This window comes from Salvelinus fontinalis, chromosome 6 (assembly GCF_029448725.1).
Source record: "Salvelinus fontinalis isolate EN_2023a chromosome 6, ASM2944872v1, whole genome shotgun sequence".
Classification (NCBI taxonomy): domain Eukaryota; kingdom Metazoa; phylum Chordata; class Actinopteri; order Salmoniformes; family Salmonidae; genus Salvelinus; species Salvelinus fontinalis.
In genome coordinates, this window is record NC_074670.1 from 36,759,767 (window position 1) to 36,784,356 (window position 24,590).

The 24,590-nt window shown below is 43.7% G+C and overlaps 1 protein-coding gene across 1 annotated transcript in view; it reads right to left on the reverse strand.

The window, feature by feature from the left end:
• LOC129857773 (R-spondin-2-like) overlaps positions 1-24,590 on the reverse strand; it is a 73,557-nt gene that overhangs the window by 19,888 nt on the left and 29,079 nt on the right. The window contains exons 2-4 of the mRNA XM_055926325.1: positions 18,651-18,839; positions 3,983-4,126; positions 3,389-3,577 (exon numbers count right to left, since the gene is read on the reverse strand). Of these exons, the coding sequence (XP_055782300.1) occupies positions 3,389-3,577; positions 3,983-4,126; positions 18,651-18,839 (522 nt within the window). The remainder of the gene's footprint in view (positions 1-3,388; positions 3,578-3,982; positions 4,127-18,650; positions 18,840-24,590) is intronic.

Consider the following 24,590-nt stretch of genomic DNA (forward strand, 5'->3'; position numbering starts at 1 on the left):
GGTGGAGAGGATGGAAGCAACAGAACAGCAGTCTGTCTACTTACCCTGAGGGAGGGAAGAGGTGAGGAGAAGAAGACTGGCACCTAACACTGTATTTCTGATCAATTTGATGTTATTTTAATGGACAATTTTTTTGTTGCTTTTCTTTACAAAACAAGGACATTTCTAAGTGACCCCAAACTTTTGAACGGTAGTATATATATTTCCTGTCTCATTTAAATAGTTAGCAATCTAATCCAATACTTATCCAAAATACTGGTGTTCAGCAGCATACCACCCTGCATACCACTACTGGCTTGCTTCTGAAGCTAAGCAGGGTTGGTCCTGGTCAGTCCCTGGATGGGAGACCAGATGCTGCTGGAAGTGGTGTTGGAGGGCCAGTAGGAGGCACTCTTTCCTCTGGTCTAAAAAATATCCCAATGCCCCAGGGCAGTGATTGGGGACACTGCCCTGTGTAGGGTGCCGTCTTTCGGATGGGACGTTAAACGGGTGTCCTGACTCTCTGAGGTCATTAAAGATCCCATGGCACTTATCGTAAGAGTAGGGGTGTTAACCCCGGTGTCCTGGCTAAATTCCCAATCTGGCCCTCAAACCATCATGGTCACCTAATAAGCCCCAGTTTACAATTGGCTCATTCATCCCCCTCCTCTCCCCTGTAACTATTCCCCAGGTCGTTGCTGCAAATGAGAACGTGTTCTCAGTCAACTTACCTGGTAAAATAAAAAAAAATTAAAAAAAATGGGAAGAAATGACATGCAGTCCAAATTATATTTTTTTTTAACCCATCCTTTCTTTCGTGTCAATCGCGATTCTACTCTAGTTCACACTCTGACTTATTTTCTTGTTGGGTTGTATTGTTGTAAATGTATATTTAGAAGAAAAAACATACTTTGTGGTTACAGCCTGGGAATAATTCTATTTACGTCTTGAGACGTAATTTGTTATATTGCGGAGCAAAGCCATGGTGTATTAGATAGCATTGGAGGGCATTACTGCCCAAAGTCCCTGGAATCTGTTGTAATTTAAGAGGTCAACTGGGAGGTATTTAATAATGAACCCGGGCGTAATGAGGACTTTCCATGAACCTCTTGATCTTCATCCACCGGCTTGGACCACTTCCTGGTCACCTGCACACCAAAGGGAAATACAGACATTCCTCCCATTGGATTACTCTTTATTATCACTTATGGGAAGTGATTATTTTACAATGTCAGTTGGTCTGGAACTGGGACTGGGCCCATGCTGCCTGCCTGAAATTAATCTCTCTGCTGTGTGGAACCCTGAGTATTTCTTCTTCTTTGCTTTCTTGGCATTCCCTTATCCCGCTCGACTTAAATGGCTTCCATTTGACATAGTATTTATTGAAACAGCTTGACATGGACAAGTCTTTCGTTTCACAGGCTTAGTTTTGCGGGGTAGGATTTTTCACTACCACTTGGGGTTCAGCGGCTTGAGGGTCGGGGAGTTACGAGTGCCGTTTAAGTCTAAAACTCAACTTTATGACACAAGCCACCCTCTGCCATTCTTGTAACCAAAAAGAGCACACAGCGACGACAACAGACAACTTTACCTACACAACTCAATTTAGGCCATGGACCATTCCCGTGGACATTGAATGGGGTGAAGACACTAATAGATGACCGTATCAAACATAAAACAGGAGTGATAAGGGAGGTCGACGTTAGAGGCCCCCACACTTGGTTTATACAAGCAAGCAGAAAAATAGCTTTGCTATGCATTCAATTTAGACTTTTCACAAAACTCCCCATCACTGACCTCAGACTAGATAATTGATGCCAGTAACACAGGCCCAACAATGCCAGGTTTTAATTCAAGAAGACCATAAAATACTTTGGAAAAGGTCAAGCAAGCAGTGCTAAATTAAGAGGGGGAAATTCCTAAAGACAAAACAGGACTGGATAGGAACACATAATCACCCCACTGGGCACACAGTATTTGAATCAATTTTGTTTCCACATTATTTCAATGTTTCCACGTCATTTTCACTGGGCACAGACGTTAATTCAACGTCTATTCCACATTGGTTCCACGCACATGGCCCAGCTAGAGTCAAGAAACTTCCCAGTGGGACAGTTTCCAAGCCAGAAAGCACTGCCTGCCTCAATATTGCTGCAATATGAGAGACAATCATGGTTTATTTCAAGTTTATTTACTCTCTCACCACCTCACTAAACGGTACTCTGATTTAACATGCAATACCAAAAATGGAGGAAAATCCTGGAGAGAAAGGAGGATATTTTCTTGCTTTTGTTGAACAACGTTCTATTTCATCATTTTTCAGGAAGGCTTGAACCAAATCTGCCATTCTGTCACTATAACTCCTATATCTCCTTGTTTTGCCTAAGGAAGTGTATATATCCTAAACCAAAATCCTATTGACTGAGTTAGGGACAGCTTTGAGTTAGGGACAGCTTTTCTGTCATCACGTTGTGTAAATGGAAATGTAATGGAAATGTATCACGTTGTCAATAAGCCCACTTGAACGAGGCCATCACTCTAAAATGGTGTGTTTGGATCATCTGTGAAGAACTGAACACTTTCAGGCAAAATCTTTTCCTAGCTGTATTTACACAAAAAATATTTCCAGATCTGACTTCTCATTTAATGGTCGACGTACATGCTGTGCGTACCGCAAATAACTTTCAAATGGACATGAGGAAACAGAGAGTGCCATTGAGGAAACCTGCAGTTCATACTTTGAAGAATGCCACTGAAGAGAGGGAGAGAGAGAAAAAAATATACCCAGAAAAACCTGGTGAGCTAGCTTGAATGGGGCGTCCATGGAAAAATACTGATATTTCATGCATGAAAATGCCACTGTGCACCTAAAAACCAAAAGGTAAAAAGTGAAAGTGGTGGGTTTGTGTTTGAGGGACACGTAGAGTTAATGTGGGCTAGAGCAGCAGACATACCTGGTGGGTCTCTGAGACCAGAAAGGGGAAATGGTTTCTCCCAAGAGAGGGTTCTGGCCCCATACCCTAGATACAAGTCTCTAAAGCACAGGTGTCAAACTCATTCCACGGACGGTCGAGTGTCTGCAGGTTTTCGCTCGATTGATGAATTAAGGTCCCCAATTAGTAAGGAACTCCCCTTCTGGTTGTCTAGGCCTTAATTGAAAGGGAAAAAAATAACCTGCAGACACTAGGCCCTCCATGGAATGAGTTTGACAACCCTGCTCTAAAGAACTATAATCCTTGAGGAGAGGCTAGATTTGCACATGAAAAACACACCACAGACCAAAAAACACCATAAAGATAGAGATGGATGATACAAACACACGCGCACACACACACGCGCACGCACACACACACGCACTATCCATCTACCCACCCAAACAGCTGTCTGCCAATACGGTGTTACGTCTTACCTCTCCTGCAGTGCCTAATGGCCATTTTGCATCTCTTGGACTCGGCGATGGTGGGGCAGGGTATCGTGTCCTTGGGTGGCTTCTTCACGATGTGCCGCGTCCGCGTCTCCAGACCCCACTTGAAGCCGCAGGTTTTGTTTCTCCTGTTGCAGGACCCCCACTCGCTCCACTGGCCCACCTCGCAGCCCTCTGCGTGGGGAGAGACATGAGTCATTAAAAGGGTAACACCGGGGATACTCGATGGAGGGTCCAAATCAAGGTTTACTACAGTACATAGCGAAAAACCTAGGATGGCCATAACCTCTTGGTGTGTGGTCCTTTCCATCCTTCTACTGTTTCATTTAAAAACATATACAAGAGGTTAGAAGGTTAAAGACTGTTGGGTAAAGTCAATCAGTTCTAGGAGATCCTGCCTCAATGTGATCCACATTGTTGACTTTCCACATTTCAAACACAGTATGAATTACTCCAAAAAGGCACCCTATTCCCTATATAGTGCACTACTTTGGACCAGAACCCAGTAATGCACTACATAGGGAATAGGGAGCTATTTCAGATGCACATACAGTATTGTCTTTGCTTTTTCCCTTTTACCTCCACACTCCATGGTGTCCTCCAGGGGCGCAAAGCCTTCGGGGCACTTCTCGGAGCAGCGCCCTTTGTGCAGGTAAAACCCTGCCTTGCACTTCGTGCAGAAGTCTTTACTGAAGCAGGACTCACAGTTATCTATCCTGCACCCTGTGGGAGGAAGAGGAGACAAGATGAGAGGCGATGCTGGGAGAGGAGGGGAAGTGAAGTGAGGAGAGTTCTCGGCAAAGGCCTGGGCTAGGCAGCGGCACAGTACAGTATTCACTCATACCATCTGGAGTTGATAGAAGAGTAAGGGGGTTTGGGGAAGGAGATGGAGTTCTTGAAAGGATAACCGCCCCCCTCCAAAAGAAAGCCTCTGTGTTGATGTCCTGTGAATTAGATAATCATATATCTCCAGGGCTGTGCTGTTTTTCAGCACACTCGGTTTTCAGTGTGAGCGGGGGAAGAGTGTGAACTGTGAAATAACAACAGCAAAGTTAGTGAAACATTACCTCACTGTGACCGCTTTCAACACAGGCAGGAAAACATATCACTAGCCTGACATCCAACAATCTGGAGACAAGACAGAGGTCTGGGCCTCTGGTTCTCATGTCCTAGCCACAAATGGGTTTGAGTGATTCTATTTTGTTTTTGTTTTAAATATATTTTTTAACTTCACTAGGGTAGGGGGCACTATTTTCACTTCCGGATGAAAAGCATGCCCAAAGTAAACTGCCTGCTACCCAGGCCCAGAAGCTAGGATATGCATATAATTGGTATATTTGGATAGAAAACACTCTAAAGTTTCCAAACCTGTTAAAATAATGTCTGTGAGTATAACATAACTGATATGGCAGGCGAAAACCTGACAAATCCATCCAGGAAGTGGGATATTTTTGTTGTTGTAGTTTTCTATTGAATGCCATTACAGTATCCATTGACTTAGGACTCAAATTGCACTTCCTATGGCTTCCATTAGATGTCATCAGACTTTAGAAGTTGTTTCAGGCTTGTATTCTGAAAAATGAGTGAGTAAGAGCACTCTGAATGAGTGGACACTGCAGTGGCCCAGAGCTTTTTCAAGCGCGAGACTGAGAGGCCTTTCTTGTTTACCTTTTATATTGACGACGTTATTGTCCGGTTGAAATATTATTGATTATTTAGGCTAAAAACAACCTGAGGATTGATTATAAACATCGTTTGAAATGTTTCTACTAACTTTACGGATACTATTTGGATTTTTCGTCTGCCTGATGTGACTGCATTTGAGTCTTTGGATAACTGAACAAAATGCGCAAGGTTTTTGGATATAAACATGGACGTTATCGAGCAAAATGAACATTTATTGAGTAAATGGGAGTCTCGTGAGTGCAACCATATGAAGATCATCAAAGGTAAGTGATTAACTTTATCACTCTTTCTGAATTTCTGACTCTTTCTGACTGTAACTCCTCTACTTGGCTGGTTACTGTTTGTAATGACTTGTCTGCTGGGCGCTGTTCTCAGATAATCGCATGGTATGCTTTCGCCTTAAAGCTTTTTGAAATCTGACACCGTGGTTGGATTAACAAGAAGTTAATCTTTAAACCGATGTATAACACTTGTATGCTTCATTCATTTTTATAATGAGTATTTCTGTTTTTGAATTTGGTGCTCTGCAATTTCACTGGATGTTGGCTAGGTGGGACGCTACCGTCCCACGTACCCTAGTGAGGTTTTTAAGCAAGTTAGTGTTACCAATGCCTCCAACTTATGTTTGATATGGTTCATTCTAAGCTTAGTGTTGTCAGACATTGCATCATTGATGGTAAGAAGGAACTTTTTGTGATTAGGAAGTTAGTTTGGATTGGGGAATAAAAACATTGCGAGCCCCTGCCAAACTAACTAACCAACACTGATGTCTTTGGTGAGAAACACAACGCCACACTTATCGTCCCACGCCCCACCCTGCCGAGCTGAAACACAGCACTGTGCGGCGAGGGCGATGTGTCATAAAGCCTTTCACTCTGCAAATAGCACTTTCAGGCAGGGGCCCAAATTACACGAGCTGCAACGACGGGTCGACGCACTGGGCTGCATGATTAAAAGGAAGCCCTCACCCGAGCTGTCTAATTTATGACACTGCTCAGAATCCCTAAGTGGCCTGATTGGTTGGCTAACCCCAATCTATATTAGAGGAGGCTGGTGGGAGGACCTATAGGAGGATCGGCTAATTGTAATGACTGGAATGGAATTAATGGAACGTATCAAGCATATCAAACATATAGAAACCACGTTTGACTCTGTTCCATCAATTCCATTTCAGCCATTACAATGAGCCCATCCTCCTATAGCTCCTCCCACCAGCCTCCACTGGCCTATAGGCAAGCCAACTAGCAGTAGTCGCTCTACTAGGCTTTCGCAGGTATGGTGGTGGCATCTGGTCTTCTCTGTGTCTCCCGGAGAGTCACCATGTGCGCATGTGAGTGTGTGATTGTGTGTTGAAGTAATTATCCACATGTAACAGATACAGAGTACAAGGCCCAAGACTCTTTTATCTAGGACCCGTTTGCGGGCCCGGAGAAGGTTCTCACAATCACGCCCCTTAATTACACCATCTCCAGCTAACCATCAGGCCTCCTCTGCTCGCTCTGCATTCCTCCGCAACGACAGAAGTCCCTCCCCTTTTCACTTTGAACCCCTAAGTATGGCCTCCACCCACTCACTCTGTCTCTCACGCTTTTCCAATCCTGACCAGTCTAAACAAACCCGCTGCAAACACACACATAAGTACACACACATAATGGAAACACACAACCATATACGCACACATATAATTATACACACATATGCAAACAGACACACACAAACAAACATGTCACATACACTAACCACACTCAAATCAGAGTTGGTTGGCGACACACCCATTGCGCTGTCGCCCCTGTCGCCTACCTTCTGAAAATATGACAAGATGTTCGAATACCAGCATCCACACTGTTCTTGATTCTTTACCTAGATACAGTATCTATCGGCTCACTGGCTGGTCATTGGCATAATGCTTGATTATCACCCTCATCAAAGTTTAATGAATGATGTTCCTGACGCGATATATATAGGCCTACTGTAGGCTTATATCCAGTGAGGTTCAATGGAGAAAAAAATTAAATAAAAATGTATATATATATTACATATACATACAGTGGGGAGAACAAGTATTTGATATACTGCTGATTTTGCAGGTTTTCCTACTTACAAAGCATGTAGAGGTCTGTAATTTTTATCATAGGTACACTTCAACTGTGAGAGACAAAATCCAGAAAATCACATTGTATGATTTTTAAGTAATTAATTTGCATTTTATTGCATGACTTAAGTATTTGATCACCTACCAACCAGTAAGAATTCCGGCTCTCACAGACCTGTTTTTCTTTAAGAAGCCCTCCTGTTCTCCACTCATTACCTGTATTAACTGCACCTGTTTGAACTCGTTACCTGTATAAAAGACACCTGTCCACACACTCAAACAGACTCCAACCTCTCCACAATGGCCAAGACCAGAGAGCTGTGTAAGGACATAAGGGATAAAAATGTAGACCTGCACAAGGCTGGGATGGGCTACAGGACAACAGGCAAGCAGCTTGGTGAGAAGGCAACAACTTTTGGCGCAAATATTAGAAAATGTAAGAAGTTCAAGATGACGGTCAATCCCCCTCGGTCTGGGGCTCCATGCAAGATCTCACCTCGTGGGGCATCAATGATCATGAGGAAGGTGAGAGATCAGCCCAGATATACACGGCAGGACCTGGTCAATGACCTGAAGAGAGCTGGGACCACAGTCTCAAAGAAAACCATTAGTAACACACTACGCCGTCATGGATTAAAGTCCTGCAGCGCACGCAAGGTCCCCCTGCTCAAGCCAGCGCATGTCCAGGCCCGTCTGAAGTTTGCCAATGACCATCTGGATGATCCAGAGGAGGAATGGGAGAAGGTCATGTGGTCTGATGAGACAAAAATAGAGCTTTTTGGTCTAAACTCCACTCGCTGTGTTTGGAGGAAAAGAAGGATGAATACAACCCCAAGAACACCATCCCAACCGTGAAGCATGGAGGTGGAAACATCATTTTTGGGGATGCTTTTCTGCAAAGGGGACAGGACAACTGCACCGTATTGAGGGGAGGATGGATGGGGCCATGTATCGCAAGATCTTGGCCAACAACCTCCTTCCCTCAGTAAGAGCATTGAAGATGGGTTGTGGCTGGGTCTTCCAGCATGACAACGAACCGAAACCCACAGCCAGGGCAACTAAGGAGTGGCTCCGTAAGAAGCATCTCAAGGTCCTGGAGTGGCCTAGCCAGTCTCCAGACCTGAACCCAATAGAACACCTTTGGAGGGAGCTGAAAGTCCGCATTGCCCAGCGACAGCCCCGAAACCTGAAGGATCTGGAGAAGGTCTGTATGGAGGAGTGGGCCAAAATCCCTGCCGCAGTGTGTGCAAACCTGGTCAAGAACTACAGGAAACGTATGATCTCTGTAATTGCAAACAAAGGTTTCTGTACCAAATATTAAGTTCTGCTTTTCTGATGTATCAAATACTTATGTCATGCAAAAAAATGCAAATTAATTACTTAAAAATCATACAATGTGATTTTCTGGATTTTTGTTTTAGATTCCTTCTCTCACAGTTGAAGTGTACCTATGATAAAAAATTACAGACCTCTACATGCTTTGTAAATAGGAAAACCTGCAAAATCGGCAGTGTATCAAATACTTGTTCTCCCCACTGTATATATGTGTGTATGTATCCATGTGTGTATGTATAGGTATGAATGTTTGTACTGCATGTATACATAACATATTTGTCATGTGAAAGCTGTATATAAAAGTACCATGCATGTAGTATGTAAAATGTAGTATGTAACATGTAATATGTCAAATGTATGTATATAAAACAAAAAAAGCTGTAAAAATTGTTTTTACCTTAGGGACATGAATAAAATCAGCTACAACCTTAATTATATAATGGTAAAAGCACAGTGCAACCTAGGGCAATATAATGTCATTTAATATACGCTTTTATCCAAAGGAAAAGAGAGAAACTCTCCGGAGGTGACAACCATATGTGACAACCAGCTGTGATTTGCAGAAACGGGATGTTGGGGTAGGAACAGTGTAAATTCAGTGCTACTGGAACGGATGTACGGATGTGGTATATGGAGGCATACAACAGACACTCTCAGATTCAAGAGGTGGTCTGAGGCAGCCTGTAAGACCTCACTGCACTCCTGTGCTGTGTTCATTAGGGCAATTCCGCAGTAGCAGAGTGATGCTGAGACTCGGCAGCGGAGTTGTACTTTAAAATGTTTATCCAACCAAAAAAACAATGATTGCAAAGTTAAAACAGACAATATAACTCTATGCACAAGGACTACTTTTAACAATTTTCCACTGAACATGAAGAACAGTGCTGATGCAAAGTTTGGTAACAGAACGACGCCACAAACAGCACAAACCGTCATTCTGTGTGTTTAACTTAGCAATCATTGGTTTTTGTTGGATATACTGTACATTTTAAAGGGAAAAATCTGAGTCTCAGCATAACTCTGTTCCTGTGGAATTGCCCTACACTGGACAAGTACAAAAAAAGTTGTATTACGTTTGGTGCCAATTGAAGACGACCTAGATAGAACAAAACAAACTACACATGGAAGGCAGCCAACATTTACTCATACAACATTTCTGCCTTCTCATTATCTCATCCCTGGTCCAACATATCACACGCACACTTGCTTATCTTTGTTTGATAAACACACAGGGCCACTAGAGTTACGCACTGCTGTAGAGATTTTGGCATGGAATGAGTGAAACAGGGGAGGTAAGACAGAGGCCCACACAAAGGCAGGATGCGCTCGGTCTCTCCTCCCTCTTCCCTACTTTTTTTTTTAGCTCTCATCCCTCTCTCCTCTCTTTGTTCCCTCTGAAATTAGATATCGGTGGGGCTCGGTGTCAATACACGTCAGGGCCAGGGACCCAACAGCCAATAAATCAAAGGAGTAAATTGGAAAGTAGTGCTCCTCTTTACCTCTCAAACACAAGCCTTCCCAGGCCTGTCATCACCTGAGTCTTTCTTTCTTTCTTTCGCTCTGAAGAAGTAAAAGAAAAAAGAACATCTGGCGCTATTACACTCTCAAGCACCGGCTTGTTGCGCAACCCTGCTGTTATTGACAACAAACAGCAGTGGAGACGCTGGTACACCGAAACACACACGACTAACGAGTGCCACAACGTTAAAGTTCATCTTACAATATAAACTCAGCAAAAAAAGAAACGTCCCTTTTTTCAGGACCCTGTCTTTCAAAGATCATTTGTAAAACACTGTTTCCCATGCTTGTTCAATGAACCATAAACAATGAATGAACATGCACCTGTGGAACGGTCGTTAAGACACTAACAGCTTACAGACGGTAGGCAATTAAGGTCACAGTTGTGAAAACTTAGGACACTTAAGAGGCCTTTCTACTGACTCTGAAAAACACCAAAAGAAAGATGCCCAGGGTCCCTCATCTGCGTGAACATGTCTTAGGCATGCTGCAAGGAGGCATGAGGACTGCAGATGTGGCCAGGGCAATAAATTACAATGTCCATACTGTGAGACGCCTAAGACAGTGCTACAGGGAGACAGGACGTACAGCTGATCATCCTCGCAGTGGCAGACCACGTGTAACAACACCTGCACAGGATCGGTACATCCGAACATCACACCTGCGGGACAGGTACAGGATGGCATCAACAACTGACCGAGTTACACCAGGAACGCACAATCCCTCCATCAGTGCTCAAACTGTCCGCAATAGGCTGAGAGAGGATGGACTGAGAGCTTGTAGGCCTGTTGTAAGGCAGGTACTCACCAGACATCACCGGCAACAACGGCGCCTATGGGCACAAACCCACCGTCGCTGGCCCAGACAGGACTGGCAAAAAGTGCTCTTCACTGATGAGTTTCGGCTTTGTCTCACCAGGGGTGATGGTCGGATTCGCGTTTATCGTCAAAGGAATGAGCGTTACACCGAGGCCTGTACTCTAGAGTCAGATTCGATTTGTAGGTGGATTTGGAGGTCTGTCATGTTCTGGGGTGATGTGTCACAGCATCATCGGACTGAGCTTGTTGTCATTTCAGGCAATCTCAACGCTGTGCGTTACAGGGAAGACATCCTCCTCCCTCATGTGGTACCCTTCCAACAGGCTCGTCCTGACATGACCCTCCAGCATGACAATGCTAACAGCCATACTGCTTGTTCCGTGCGTGAATTCCTGCAAGACAGGAATGTTAGTGTTCTGCCATGGCCAGCGAAGAGCCCAGATCTCAATCCCATTGAGCATGTCTGAGACCTGTTGGATCGGAGGGTGAGGGCTAGGGCCATTCCCCCTAGAAATGTCTGTGAACTTGCAGGTGCCTTGGTGGAAGAGTGGGGTATCATCTCACAGCAAGGACAGGCAAATCTGGTGCATTCCATGAGAAGGAGATGCACAGCAGTACTTAATGAAGCTGGTGGCCACACCAGATACTGTTACTTTTGATTTTGACCTCCCCTTTGTTCAGGGACACTATTCAATTTCTGTTCGTCACATGTCTGTGGAACTTGTTCAGTTTAAGTCTCAGTTGATGAATATTCTTATGTTCATGCAAATATTTACACATGTTAAGTTTGCCGAAAATAAACGTAGTTGACAGTGAGAGGGCATTTCCTTTTTTTTTTACTGAGTTTAGATGTCAAAATCAAGCTTATAGTCACATTTATTAGCCAACACTGGTGGTAGCGATTCCTGTCCTACTCCTTATCAGATAAAATAGAAGATTCGTCATTCCTTTACAGATATATGACATATGCGTATAGCTCTGACAAGGGAGAGACTTCCAAGATGAAGACCTTCCTCTTAGTCAGTGATCGAGGTCAAAGGTCCTTGGAAGAAGATGTAGGTGGGGGGAGACGCCACGACAGACAGACATCCTGTCAAGATAGGGAACAGAGAGGCTATCTAAGATCAGACAGAGCCATAGTTAGCATACATATATATATATGTGTGTGGGGTCAGAGTTGGATGGATATGAGGGAAGTTCCCACAGGGTGCTGCATCTTCCCGGCTGCTTGTCTGCCTCTGTGGCCCAACGGAGAGCCCCAGACGAGGCGCCCAGGGGCGCATGGCCCTCAGATGCATAGGAGCAGGTTATAGCCCTCTTTGAGATTAACCTCTGTGCCACCTCCAATGTCTCGTCTATGTGCCTCTGGGAGACTAATAAGAAATAATGAGGTCATCAGATCTGGCAGGAATCTGATGAAAGGAAGGTTCAATGTTCTTCTTGAGGCTTAAAACACATGATCTCCTCTTGGCCTTGTTTCTCAGTTAACTCAATATCAAATCATTTCTGGGTAACAATTAAGTAACGTACTGTGATTGTTTTGAATTAGAATGGTCAAAAAGAAAAATAAATAGCTTCTTAGTAAAGTGCAGTTTCTCAAGCAAGAACATTGTTAGGACTGTCTGGGAGTGGGGAGGGGAAAACTGAAAACTAGTTGTTATTGGCAGAGAGGTTTGGAACTCTCTTTCTTATTGTTCTATTAGGACAAAACGCCAACCCACCAAAACAGGCAGAAATTTCAGGTTGTCTTTTCAAACAGCTCTTACACTAAAAGGGCATTATTATAGTTTTCACAATTTCACAGTATTTTTTCAACAACATAATGTGGAAATATACTGAAAAACACAGCAAATCTAGTTTGACTGCACTGGACCACTAATACAATATATATTTTTTAAACTAGATGTTTCTGTTAAAATAGGAATTCAAAGCCACCGAGTATAGACAGTGGCTGAGCTGAGGGGTCAACATCTTTTAAAGGAAAGGCATGGTTGCACTTGTATGAATGTGACTGTTTCCATTTTTTTTGTTTTTTTCAGTTTGTGGTATTCATGTCAACTGCATTTGGAGTTGATTTACGGCGCTTTAAAAGCGTGATCTAATCCTGCGAAATCTAGCTGGCTGCGACTCTCCCCTCTCTCTCTGCTGTGGTCTGGATCGGAAATCTGCAAATTTGATCAGGGACACTCAAAGCAACTGTTAATTTCAGAGGTGTTCTGTGTGAGATTGGGTTGACACGGGACAAATGCCATCACTTGATTTATCTATATGAATATTCATGTTAAAAAAAAACTGTAAATCATTTTTCAAAAGATGGAGAATATGTTGTGAGCCCAGAAAGGGCCTTTCTTGTAAGCTATGGGGGTTAGGTTGTCAAGCCAATCATCAGTCTAATGAAAAGTCTTCCAGGATGCTAACCAGGCCTGCTGTTGAACAGGCAGGCAGCGGCAGTGTCCATGTCCATGATCAGACAGAAAGAAGCTCTGGCAGTGAAGCAGGGGAAAACAAACCCCATTTTTCCAGCCTTACTCTCCAAGCGTGTCTGAGGGAAGCAGCTAGCCTAGTACTAGCCTAATAGCGCTTTGACCTACTCTCTAAAATCAGAAGGTTTGGCTGACATTTAACCCTTGGCTTGCTAGCTGCCACCCAGCCATGTCATGTGGATTGATGGATGGCAGGAGTTCATGGCACAGGACAAGGCTGCATGTTCTCGCCTCTGACATTCTCTTTTCTTTCCACGTGGATGCTCTTCAACACCCTGGCATGGGGCTGCTGGTGTAACGGATGTGAAATGGCTAGCTAGTTAGCGGGTACGCGCTAGTAGCATTTCAATCAGTTACGTCACTTGCTCTGAGACATTAAGTAGGGTTGCCCCTTGCTCTGCAAGGGCCGCGGCTTTTGTGGAGCGATGGGTAACGACTGTGCTTCGTGGGCGACCGTTGTTGATGTGTGCAGAGGGTCCCTGGTTCGCGCCCGTGTCGGGGCGAGGGGACGGTTTAAAGTTATACTGTTACATTGATGCTGTTGACCCGGATCACTGGTTGCTGCGGAAAAAGAGGAGGTTGAAAGGGGGGTGAGTGTAACGGATGTGAAATGGCTAGCTAGTTAGCGGGTACGCGCTAGTAGCATTTCAATCAGTTACGTCACTTGCTCTGAGACATTAAGTAGGGTTGCCCCTTGCTCTGCAAGGGCCGCGGCTTTTGTGGAGCGATGGGTAACGACTGTGCTTCGTGGGCGACCGTTGTTGATGTGTGCAGAGGGTCCCTGGTTCGCGCCCGTGTCGGGGCGAGGGGACGGTTTAAAGTTATACTGTTACACTGGGCGAGACGGTGCCGGTGTTCCTGTCAGTCAGAATGGGCCAGTGGAGAAGAGACACGACAGGCCTGTCAGTTGGTTGTGTCCATTGTGTTGTCTCGCGGTGTGTCTAAACTGTGGTTTGTAAAAGCTGTGGCGATTAACTGTCCCTTGGTAAGGTGCAAAGGTCAAAAGCAAATGGTCTTTTTCTGGTTAAAATGTGCAATGGAAATACACATAGGAAGACAGAGATGCAGAGTAGCCTGTTTCTGTCTGTGCTGCCAACGTCGCTCATGGTATTGTGAGTTTGCTCCTTTACAGAGCTTCATACTTCGGTACTCAATTGGCCCGGAGAACTGACGTGTGGCTACTGTCCACCTCAGAATACACCAAACTCCCGTGATGCACTTTAAAAATGAACAATCTTACAAAGGTGTAACCAAATCATCCAAAACTCTGGCATTGAAATAAATACATAAAAGGGTACAAACCAGAAACAAAAAGCAACAATGATATTCCGTAACCAATTTTTAGTACGAGAGAGGCAATAAAATAAAATCAGAAACGGAGTTTTAAAAATCACCTCGGACAAGGGGAGTCTCAAGTGGCATATATACTGGCACTGGATGAGCTGTGATATTTGAACCACACTTCCAGAATATTGGCCATATCTATGACCTCAGCTTGACAGGGTTTTCATCCTGGCAGGGGAATGCTCGTTGCTGGGGTTTCTGGGAGCATTACAGCATGCTGTGGCTGTGGCTGTGTGTGTTCTGTGTGTTTGTTGAAGGGGGTGCACATAGGGACAGCCTATGCCAGACTTCAAGCCTTGTCCACCAGGATACCCTCCAAACCTCCCACCCACCCACCCCCAACCACCTCAGCAGTGTTTAAAACTATTATACAGCCCCTGGGAAGAAGTTTTGCTCGGAGTATTACTCTCATGCTGTCCCTGTCAACACTTTCCCTCCCGTTAAACTCAGCACACTGTTATCCACCATTCACCTGCTACTCCTAATATTTTAAACCCATATGAAAATACAGTTGATGGCTGATACAATCTATGCCATAGCTTGGGAATTAAATAATGATATAAAAGCATGCATTAAGCCTAAAGCATGCAGATAGATGTCCCAGGCAAGTAGACAGATTAGTTTGCATTAGCACTGGTGCAACTGCCACAAACTTACACAGAGTTTGCTGACTTACACATCCCGTACAGTAGATACGTGCACTTATCAGGACTGGGCTGTATATAAATCATATGTGAATATCTACCCTTACAAATGTCCCTGGTAGAGGTGGAGGTTGACATAGAGACAGAAGAGCAGTATTAGTCTGTTGAGCTGATAAGTGCCTCCATGACTGCAGCTGTTATGGAGTTATGGATCATATCTAACTCTTCACCATTAGCTGCTGAAAGGTGTGTGTTTATGTATGTGTGTATGTGTGCATGTGAGAGCGAGAGAGAGAGAGAGAGCGAGAGAGGTGTAAAACGCAGACGGAATCACGTAAGCCAAACATTAAAACGGAATTCCGCAATATTCAAACATTTATTGAACTTAGTAGGAAATTAACTACATTGATTGGACTTATAGAAAATCCATGAACAAAATGCATCAGTGATTTTTATTTTCCTGCAACTTTCTGAAACGGCACAGGAATGCCCTCGTCTGTGCGGTGTATACAGTGTGCGTATATCTGGTCTACATTTTGGGTGGCTGTTAGCGTTAATGCTAATGATAACCGTCTGCTGGTAGATGGAAAGGCTTTCACCAAAACCTTCTAAACAAAATGTTAACTATAAAGTAGCCTATGCTCACCTGGCAGAATGATATCATGATGATTTGCATCAATCCAGTAGCCATTTGTTTGCTAACTCTGCAATCACATGAGCGCTACAGAAACACTGCTGACTAAACAAAGTCTCTGGCTGGTGCTCACTTGCATTAAAGGGTAACTACACCAAAAGTTCAATAATTCTTAGATTTTTCCCAGACCTCAAAAGTGTTCTCCTGGTGTGGTAAATTATTGTTATGGACTTGGAACATCCAGTTTTGTGTGTTTCCTTTTAAAAAAAGTGTGATTTTGAGAGCAAAAACCTAAAAAGAAAAACTGAAACCTTAAAAACTAAACGGAGAAAATGGAATTTGAGAAAAAAACAACACGGAATCACCCTCTCTCTTTTAAATTCAGCCACTGGCTGGTTCAGTTGCCTGGTTAGCTTCAGTCACCTAGTCTTACTGTACATTGGCACACAGGTTAAAGTGTGTGGCTACACTCTTCCTTCTCCTAATGCCAAGCTGTCAAGTGGCGGCTGAAAGAGAGTGAGGAACTTAGCCATGGGGTTCCAGCCTCATCACGGCTGGGCCTGGGAGTGAGTGTGTAAACCTCTCTCTCTCCCGTGTGGCTTTGGTTTCCCTTTACCCAGGCAGTCCACAAAACAGTATTGAATGAGATAAGATCACACAGACAAACTCTGGTGTAATAATAAGCAGCTACTCCTTAAGTGATTTCAGAGGCTGTTTTGAAAGACCATGATAACAGAGACGTAATGCCACCTTCCAGGCCTCTTAGAGAGCAGGGGCAGGCACTGGCTCTGGGGCACTGGTGGTGGGGAGGAACCCCGGTGTCTTTGAGCTCAGAGGAGAATCCAGTTGCCTTGTCAGCCCACAAATCGTTCCCAGTGACCCGACAATTAGCTTCGTAGAGCCGACCTGATAGAACGGCCCGTTATGGCCGACAGACCCAAACTGTTTAGTGGAAATTACATAAAGAGTGCAACTTAAGGAGGAAGGTCAAATGCGAAGTGGGATTACAAAGTTACGACTCCAATTGCGATCACATCAAAGTAGGCCTGACCGCCGAGATGTAATGCTACTTGACAATGGTAAGATTTTTGTTCTGGGAGCAGTTTGTTCTGAAAAGGACTCAGATTAACTTGCCACGCGTTGATGCCGCACGTCGGTAACACTTAAAATCAAACTTCACGCAGGACAGAGAGACGGTGTGGTGAGGGATGGGGAATAATTACTATCCGCTGAAGAACAAAATGTCTTTCTCCTCTGATTTTCCCTGACTTGTGAAGATAGGCTGAAATGACTGCAGGCCCTTCCTTCTCCCCTTTTTATTGTGGGGAATGGAGAGATGAGCATGTGTGTGCAGGGGGAGCGGGTGTCTCAGCGAGGGTGAAAATCCAATTGATACCAGCAGTTTACGACAAGCCAGGCATTTCAGTCGTCAATCGGCTCAATTTTTCTGACTGACAAAACCAGCGAACGTATTTGCATGGAGGTTTGGAGAGAGCGAGCGAGTGAGTAAGCAGCAAAATGGTTTTTCCTCCGGTGTCTGCTGCGCGTCTGGATTATTGGGCCTAGAGGTCCTGACACGCTCCTCTGGGGCCTCATTTCAGCATGTCTGTCAGGAGTTTGGCTAACAGAACCCAATGGGTTCAAGTTCTTTCTCAGTTTTCACATGAAACACTCAGCCAACACCACAGGCTCTCTCTAAACCTATAAAGCCTGCCTCTCTCAAGCCTTAAAATAAGCTTATGAGACGGGGGCGCAGCCTGGTCCAATAGGAGAGGAGAGGGATACATTTAATTAATTGGATTTTGTAATATTATTGTTATTATTATTTATATATATTTTTTGTTGAGAGCCATTGTTGGGTTTTAATTTTTCCCCTTTCAGTTTTTAATATAGAAAACATAATTCAAAAGATCTGTGTCTAAAGTTGTTGTCTGTTTTAGGTGATGGTCATGGGACCATCACCTGAAGGTCATGGGACCAAACCAATTCTGATATCGAATACAGCTGACTACACACAGAAAACACATTGAACACATGAGCACATAAAGCCCACACAAAATTATATACATTTATACTATTGACATCGATGAATGGAAATATCTAATATGATTTATGTTTTTTCCTTACATCATCAGGATTGTTCTTCCTCAGAATGACATCATCCAGCCCTCTGCGAGTGCCTTAACCTATTCCACTCGCTTTAATCTGCACATGGCGGCGTTCTGTTAGTGCAAAGTCTACAAACTATTGCTAAGCGTTACTAATCTTCCATAAAACAAAGCACCGAGGTATACCCAGAACTTGAATAACAACCCATTTAAGTATGTCTGAATATCCTTCCTAGCCTTCGTTCCGAAGCCCGTCCACAACACGCTCTAACAAACCTCTAAATGTTCACCAAGCGGGACTGTTGGTTGAGAAGCTGGATTAATCAGACATCTACAGCCTCAGATCCCACATCCCACATCCTATACTGGTCGCCACTGGAGGAAAGGCCCTCCTTAATAGAGTCTTGTCTCGGCACTAACATCCACCTGTGCTAATGGTTCAGCCGTTCAAAATGCGAAGCGTGCGTGTCTCCCTCTTCCCTGCATAAGGAGCACGTAACGAGACAATAAATCATGTGACGAGAGAGAGGAGAGAGATAGAAAAGAGAGAGCAGGGGATGGAGGGGTGAAGGAGGGAGGCCTTACGGGAGCACGTGTTGATCTCAGGAGCTCGAATGCCAAAGTATCCCGCCGGACATGCGTGGAGACACTCGCCGTACTGCCTCATCCTCTCCCGCCGCAGGAACAGGAAGAGCTTGGGCTGGCAGTTCACGCAGCCGTTGTCCTTGGAGCACACCGAGCAGCCCTTGCAGATGGGGTACACTCCATAGCTAGCTGCAGGAGAGAGACGAGAGAGAGAGAAGGCACAAACAGGAAGTGTGATTCGTTTCAACTACATGTAAAGCAATCCAATCAAGCAATCAGTTCGATCAAATTTCTTATCAAATATTTTTACATCGGCAGTGGTCACAAAGTGCCTTACAGTAACTCGGTTTAGACCCCAAAAAGCAGGGAGAAGCACAGTGGCAAGGAAAAAGACCTAGAACAATGTTTGAGTTTGAGAGTGTGGAATACAGGCACCGGCAGTATGAATGAAAACTGCCTTTGATAGTATATTCCACTGTAACTACTGTAACTAACATGTGGTAGTGCAGCTGAGTTCACTGGGCCTAACAACAACATGTTCCTGTCACGGTGGTAAGACAGAACTGTGGATGGCCTCAGAGCTGAGGACAAAGATACACTTGAGGCAACAGACTAAACCAGAAGAAAAAGTCTGCAGTTGAAAAGTCCATCACACAATATAAGCCAAACAATAGTAACAGATAAGTAACAAATATATTTTCTAATTTGTCGGAAATCCGTCTGATTCAGCAATTTGTCATTCGCGCAAACTTTGGATCCCCTCTGCAACTTTGAATACTGATTGGTTTTGAATGTGAATATTGCATTAATTCCGGTCAGAACTGGCCCTTCTAAGAATTGTATTGACGCTGTGTTGAGACAGCCGATGAAAGCCCCAAACCACATTGACTATGGGCCCGGATCGAGTTGCCGGCGGAGGACAAAGGAGCCAGTAACAGCCAGTCCATTCCACAATAAGCGTCTCTTAATATAAACTCCTTAGCGATCCCGTTTACAAGAAAATGTCCTTGGGCGAGCACAATAGCTGCAAACGCGAGACACTGCTATCGATCGGAGCCAAGTTTTAAATATCACAAGCAGATATAGGGTAACAGCTCCCACCGACTGGGCAACCTAACCACAGTGCATAATCATAATAAAACAACATAGAGGAGAAGTCAACTGTGGGAGACTGAACAGAGCATGTTTCTCCATTGGCCATGAATTCGCATATTACATTTCTCCAACCCGTTTAAAGACAACAAGAAATTGCTAAGTGGAACTATAACAGCAGTTTGTAATCGTGTGAGAAGCAGCAGCAAGGAGATGTCAGTGCTTGACATTGGGTTCACTCTAACCCACAGTGTTGAAGACTGAAGTAGAGTACTGAGGATTTACAGAGAAGACCCGCCTGGCAGACTACACACACACACACACACACACACACACACACACACACACACACACACACACACACACACACACACACACACACACACACACACACACACACACACACACACACACACACACACACACACACACACACAAAATCTGTGTTGGGGAGTGGCGAGATGGAGAGAGTAGAGACACTGAGATTTCGTGTTAATCAGAGTGTGTCTGTGATCGTCTCCAGGGATTAAGTTCACCCCGACACCTTGTCGATCACGTCCAGATTAGCACCCAATGTACTCCGTGACCTATTCATCACTGATTGCTCATCTCCATACTGCACAACTACTCACTCAGCAACGAACAGAGACCTCAATACGTGAGACAGATAGCACATTTCAAGATATTTCCCGAACTGGGAGAAGATCGGATTCATTGCCGACACGTACTGTAACATCCAAATCTAAACAGGCCGTACTCTTTTTCTTCTTTCGCTTCAGGACGTTAAAACCCAACCTGCTTCTGTGTACTCTGACGGAGAAATGATATGGGAAGTTGATGTCATTTTCAAAGATAACGTAATGATATTCTTGAGTATTGATATTCTTGGACAATATACAGCGAGCTCAAAAAGTCTTGGGACAGTGACAATTGTGTGGTTTATTTGACTCTGTACTTTAACACTTTGGATTTGAAATGACACAATGACTATGAGGTTAAAGTGTAGACTGTCACCTTTAATTTGAAGGTTTTCATCCATATTAGGTGAACCATTTAGAAATTACAGCACTTTTTGTACATAGTCCCCCCATTTTAGGGGACCAAAAGTATTGGGATACATTCACTTATTGGTGTATTAAAGTAGTCAAAAGTTTAGTATTTGGTCCCATATTCCTAGCACACAATGATTACATGAAGCTTCTGACTCCACAAGCTTGTTGGATGCATTTTCTGTTTCTTTTGGTTGTGCTTCAGATTATTTTGTATCCAATAGAAATGAATGGTAAATAATGTATTGTGTCATTTTGGATTCCCCTTTATTGTAAATAAGAATTTGTTTATGTTTTTAAACACTTCTACATTAACGTGGATGCTACCATGGTTACGGATAGTCCTGAATGAATCGTGAATAATGATGAGTGAGATACCGTAGTTACAGAAGAACAAACATGCTAACCTCTCACCATTACAATAACAGGGAAGGTTAGCAGTTTTGGAGGGGTAGGATATTTATGCCTCTAACCTTCTCACTCATAATTATTCACAATTCATAATTATGGTAGCATCCACATTCATGTAAAAGCGTTTAGAAACATATTCTATTCTTATTTACGATAAAAGTTACCCCAAAATGAAACAATACATTACTTACCATTCATTTATATTGGGCACAAAATAATCTGAAACACACACAGCAAATGCATCCAACAAGTTTGTAAAGTCACAAGCTTGATGTAGTCATTGCGTGATAGGAATATGGGACCAAATACTAAACCTTTAATACATGTATAAGTGAATTTGTCTCAATACTTTTGGTCTCCTGAAATGGGGGGGACTATGTGCAAAAAGTGCTGTAATTTCTAAACGGCTCACCTGATATGGATTAAAAATACCCTCAAATTAAAGCTGACAGTCTGCACTTTGACCTCATAGTCATTGTATAATTTCAAATCCAAAGTGCTGGAGTACAGAGACCAAAAATATATATTTGCCACTGTTCCAGTACTTTTGATGCTCACTGTATATCTGGCTTCATGCTGTCAATCTCTCCATAAAGAGAAAATAAACGGGGGTATTTTTCTTCCTCATCGCCTCACACAGCCATACATTAATGTAGAATATACACTCTGGGCATGTTTACATTGACCTGACATCCACTGTAAATTGGCCAAATGTACTCCCCTTTCCCAAACAAACATGATTGCTAACACACAACGTTGAGAGCAGCGGAAACCGGGCTTGGAATGAAGATGAAAATCGTGAGAAGTTAGCGAGTTCATTTCCCACCCATTGGGAGAGAAAGGGTTCTGGGTTCTAACAGTGGCGAATACGAGGCACTACTATCACAAAGCATGTCCCGATCTTTCGTCATCTGGGCGGGTTAGTTACTCACTTGATCTGACCAGCGGTTGATAACTAATTCAGTGGTTGATAACTAATATGCCTGCTGCCTTCAATTAGCCGCCATTTAACTGTGCGTTCATTATGCCTGATCACCTCTGCCCACTGGTCAATCAATCAGCGAGAAGGTCGTCAGCGAATCGCTTCATCACATCTCTGGCTCACACTCCATGCCTTTCCTCTTTGATCCTGTTGAAAAATAATGTTGCTCGTTGCTAATCTTGCAACACATCCCGATGAAGGATAACAACACTGTTCGAACCCGATGCAGATCCCACATCCTACAGATAGATGTTTTTTTTATTGAGCGACGAGCTTAAAGTTTTCTTTACTGACCATAATTGTCACTTGTCTGACCGCTTGCATGACGAGTTTCTCACACGACTGGCCTATCTGGGTGATGTTCTTTCTCGCCTGAATGATCTTATTCTAGGATTACAGGGACTCTCCGCAACTATATTCAATATGCGGGACAAAATTGAGGTTATGATTATGACGTTGGAGGTTTTCTCTGTCTGCATTAACAAGGACAACACACAGGTCTATCCATCAATGTATGATTTTTTTGTGTGCAAATGAACTCAATCTTACGGACAATGTCAAATGTGATATAGCGAAGCACCTGAGTGAGTTGGGTGCGCAATTATGCAGGTACTTTCCTGAAACGGATGACACAAACAACTGGATTCGTTATCCCTCTCATGTCCTGCCTTCAGTCCACGTACCAATATCTGAACAAGAGAGCCTCATCGAAATTGCAACAAGCGGTTCTGTGAAAATGTCATTTAATCAGAAGCCACTGCCAGATTTCTGGATTGGGCTGTGCTCAGAGTATCCTGACACTGATGCCTTTTGCAACCACGTACCTATGTGAGAGTGGATTCTCGGCCTTCACTAGCATGAACTAAATACAGGCACAGACTGTGTGTGGAAAATGATTTAAGACTGAGACTCTCTCCAATACAACCCAACATTGCAGAGTTATGAGCATCCTTTCAAGCACATCCTTCTCATTAACCTGTGGTGAGTTATTCACAATTTATGTTAATTTTTTACCTTTCTCTAACTAGGCAAGTCAGTTAAGAACAAATTCTTATTTACAATGACGGCCTAGGAAAAGTGGGTTAACTGCTTTGTTTAGGGGCAGAAAGACAGATGTTTACCTTGTCAGCTTGGGGATTTGAACTAGCAACCTTTCGGTTACTGGCCCAATGCTCTAACCACTAGGCTACCTGCCGCCCCAAATAAGGTTTTATATGTAAGATGGTTAAATAAAGAGCAAAATTATTATTATTATATTTATTATTTGTGCCCTGGTCCTATAAGAGCTCTTTGTCACTTCCCACGAGCCGGGTTGTGACAAACTCACTCACTCATGTTTAATATATGTATAGTGTGTGTGGCAGGCTTACAATGATGGCAAAAAACTACACTTGGGAGTGTGCTGACCCTGGTGCTAAAGGGGGTACGCAGCTGGAGGCTGAATGTTTGAAGGGGTACGGGACTATAAAAAGTATGGGAACCACTGTTCTAGAGGAATATGGCTTCCACCACCACCAGTTCAGTGCATTGTAGACAGAGACACTGTGCCAATGGGGAGATAGATCCATGGCGAAGCGATCCAATAGATATCAAAAGAGAAGCCTCTACTCCCTTAGCTCGCATGCTACAGTGCCTCCAACCGAAACAACAGTGGAAGCCATTCGCCTCTGATGTGTAAACAGCATCTATAGCCATGTTTCCAAGTCACACTAGAGAGGAGACGATCAAAAGTGCATCGGTCTGGAGGAATTTCGGGCTCTGAAAATTACAGCACCATAACATAATTTGGCACCCACGTGCGCTTTTAAACACACAGCGATGGTGTGTTGTGTGAATTTGCAACGCTCTAAGTTATAGGCAGCAGTTGACATTGTACATAAATAGTTTTCCCGAACAGCAGAAACATTTGAAACCAACCAATCAACTATGCAAACCATATTTTGACATGTTCACATGCTAGACTTTTTCCAAGGCATCTGTAGTAGCTCATCTCTTTCATTTCATCTTTCATCACCGGAACATCGGCCTAGCCGAAATGGTCAGCGTGATATTATGGATGCCATAGAACACCCTGTTTTTTTTTTTAACTGTAGAGAGAGAGAGAATGTGAGCAGTGAACACACCATTAGAAATGCTACTCCCTCCCCATGATCATCCAACATAGTTTACAGTTTCAACCACAGAATAAATAGGACTTAAAAAAGAAAACATCTCTGCAGTCCCCACTTCTGATGGTTATCTAATGATCTCTCTGTGCCTCAAGTATTGTATTTACAAAAACCAGGGCCCCTTTGAACATCACTGGAGAAGACACCACCACAATGGTTTCTTAGCACAGCAAGCTAACCAAGCAGACAAGACAAATATTACAAATCATTTGGAGTGTGACGGTTGTATAGTGAAATG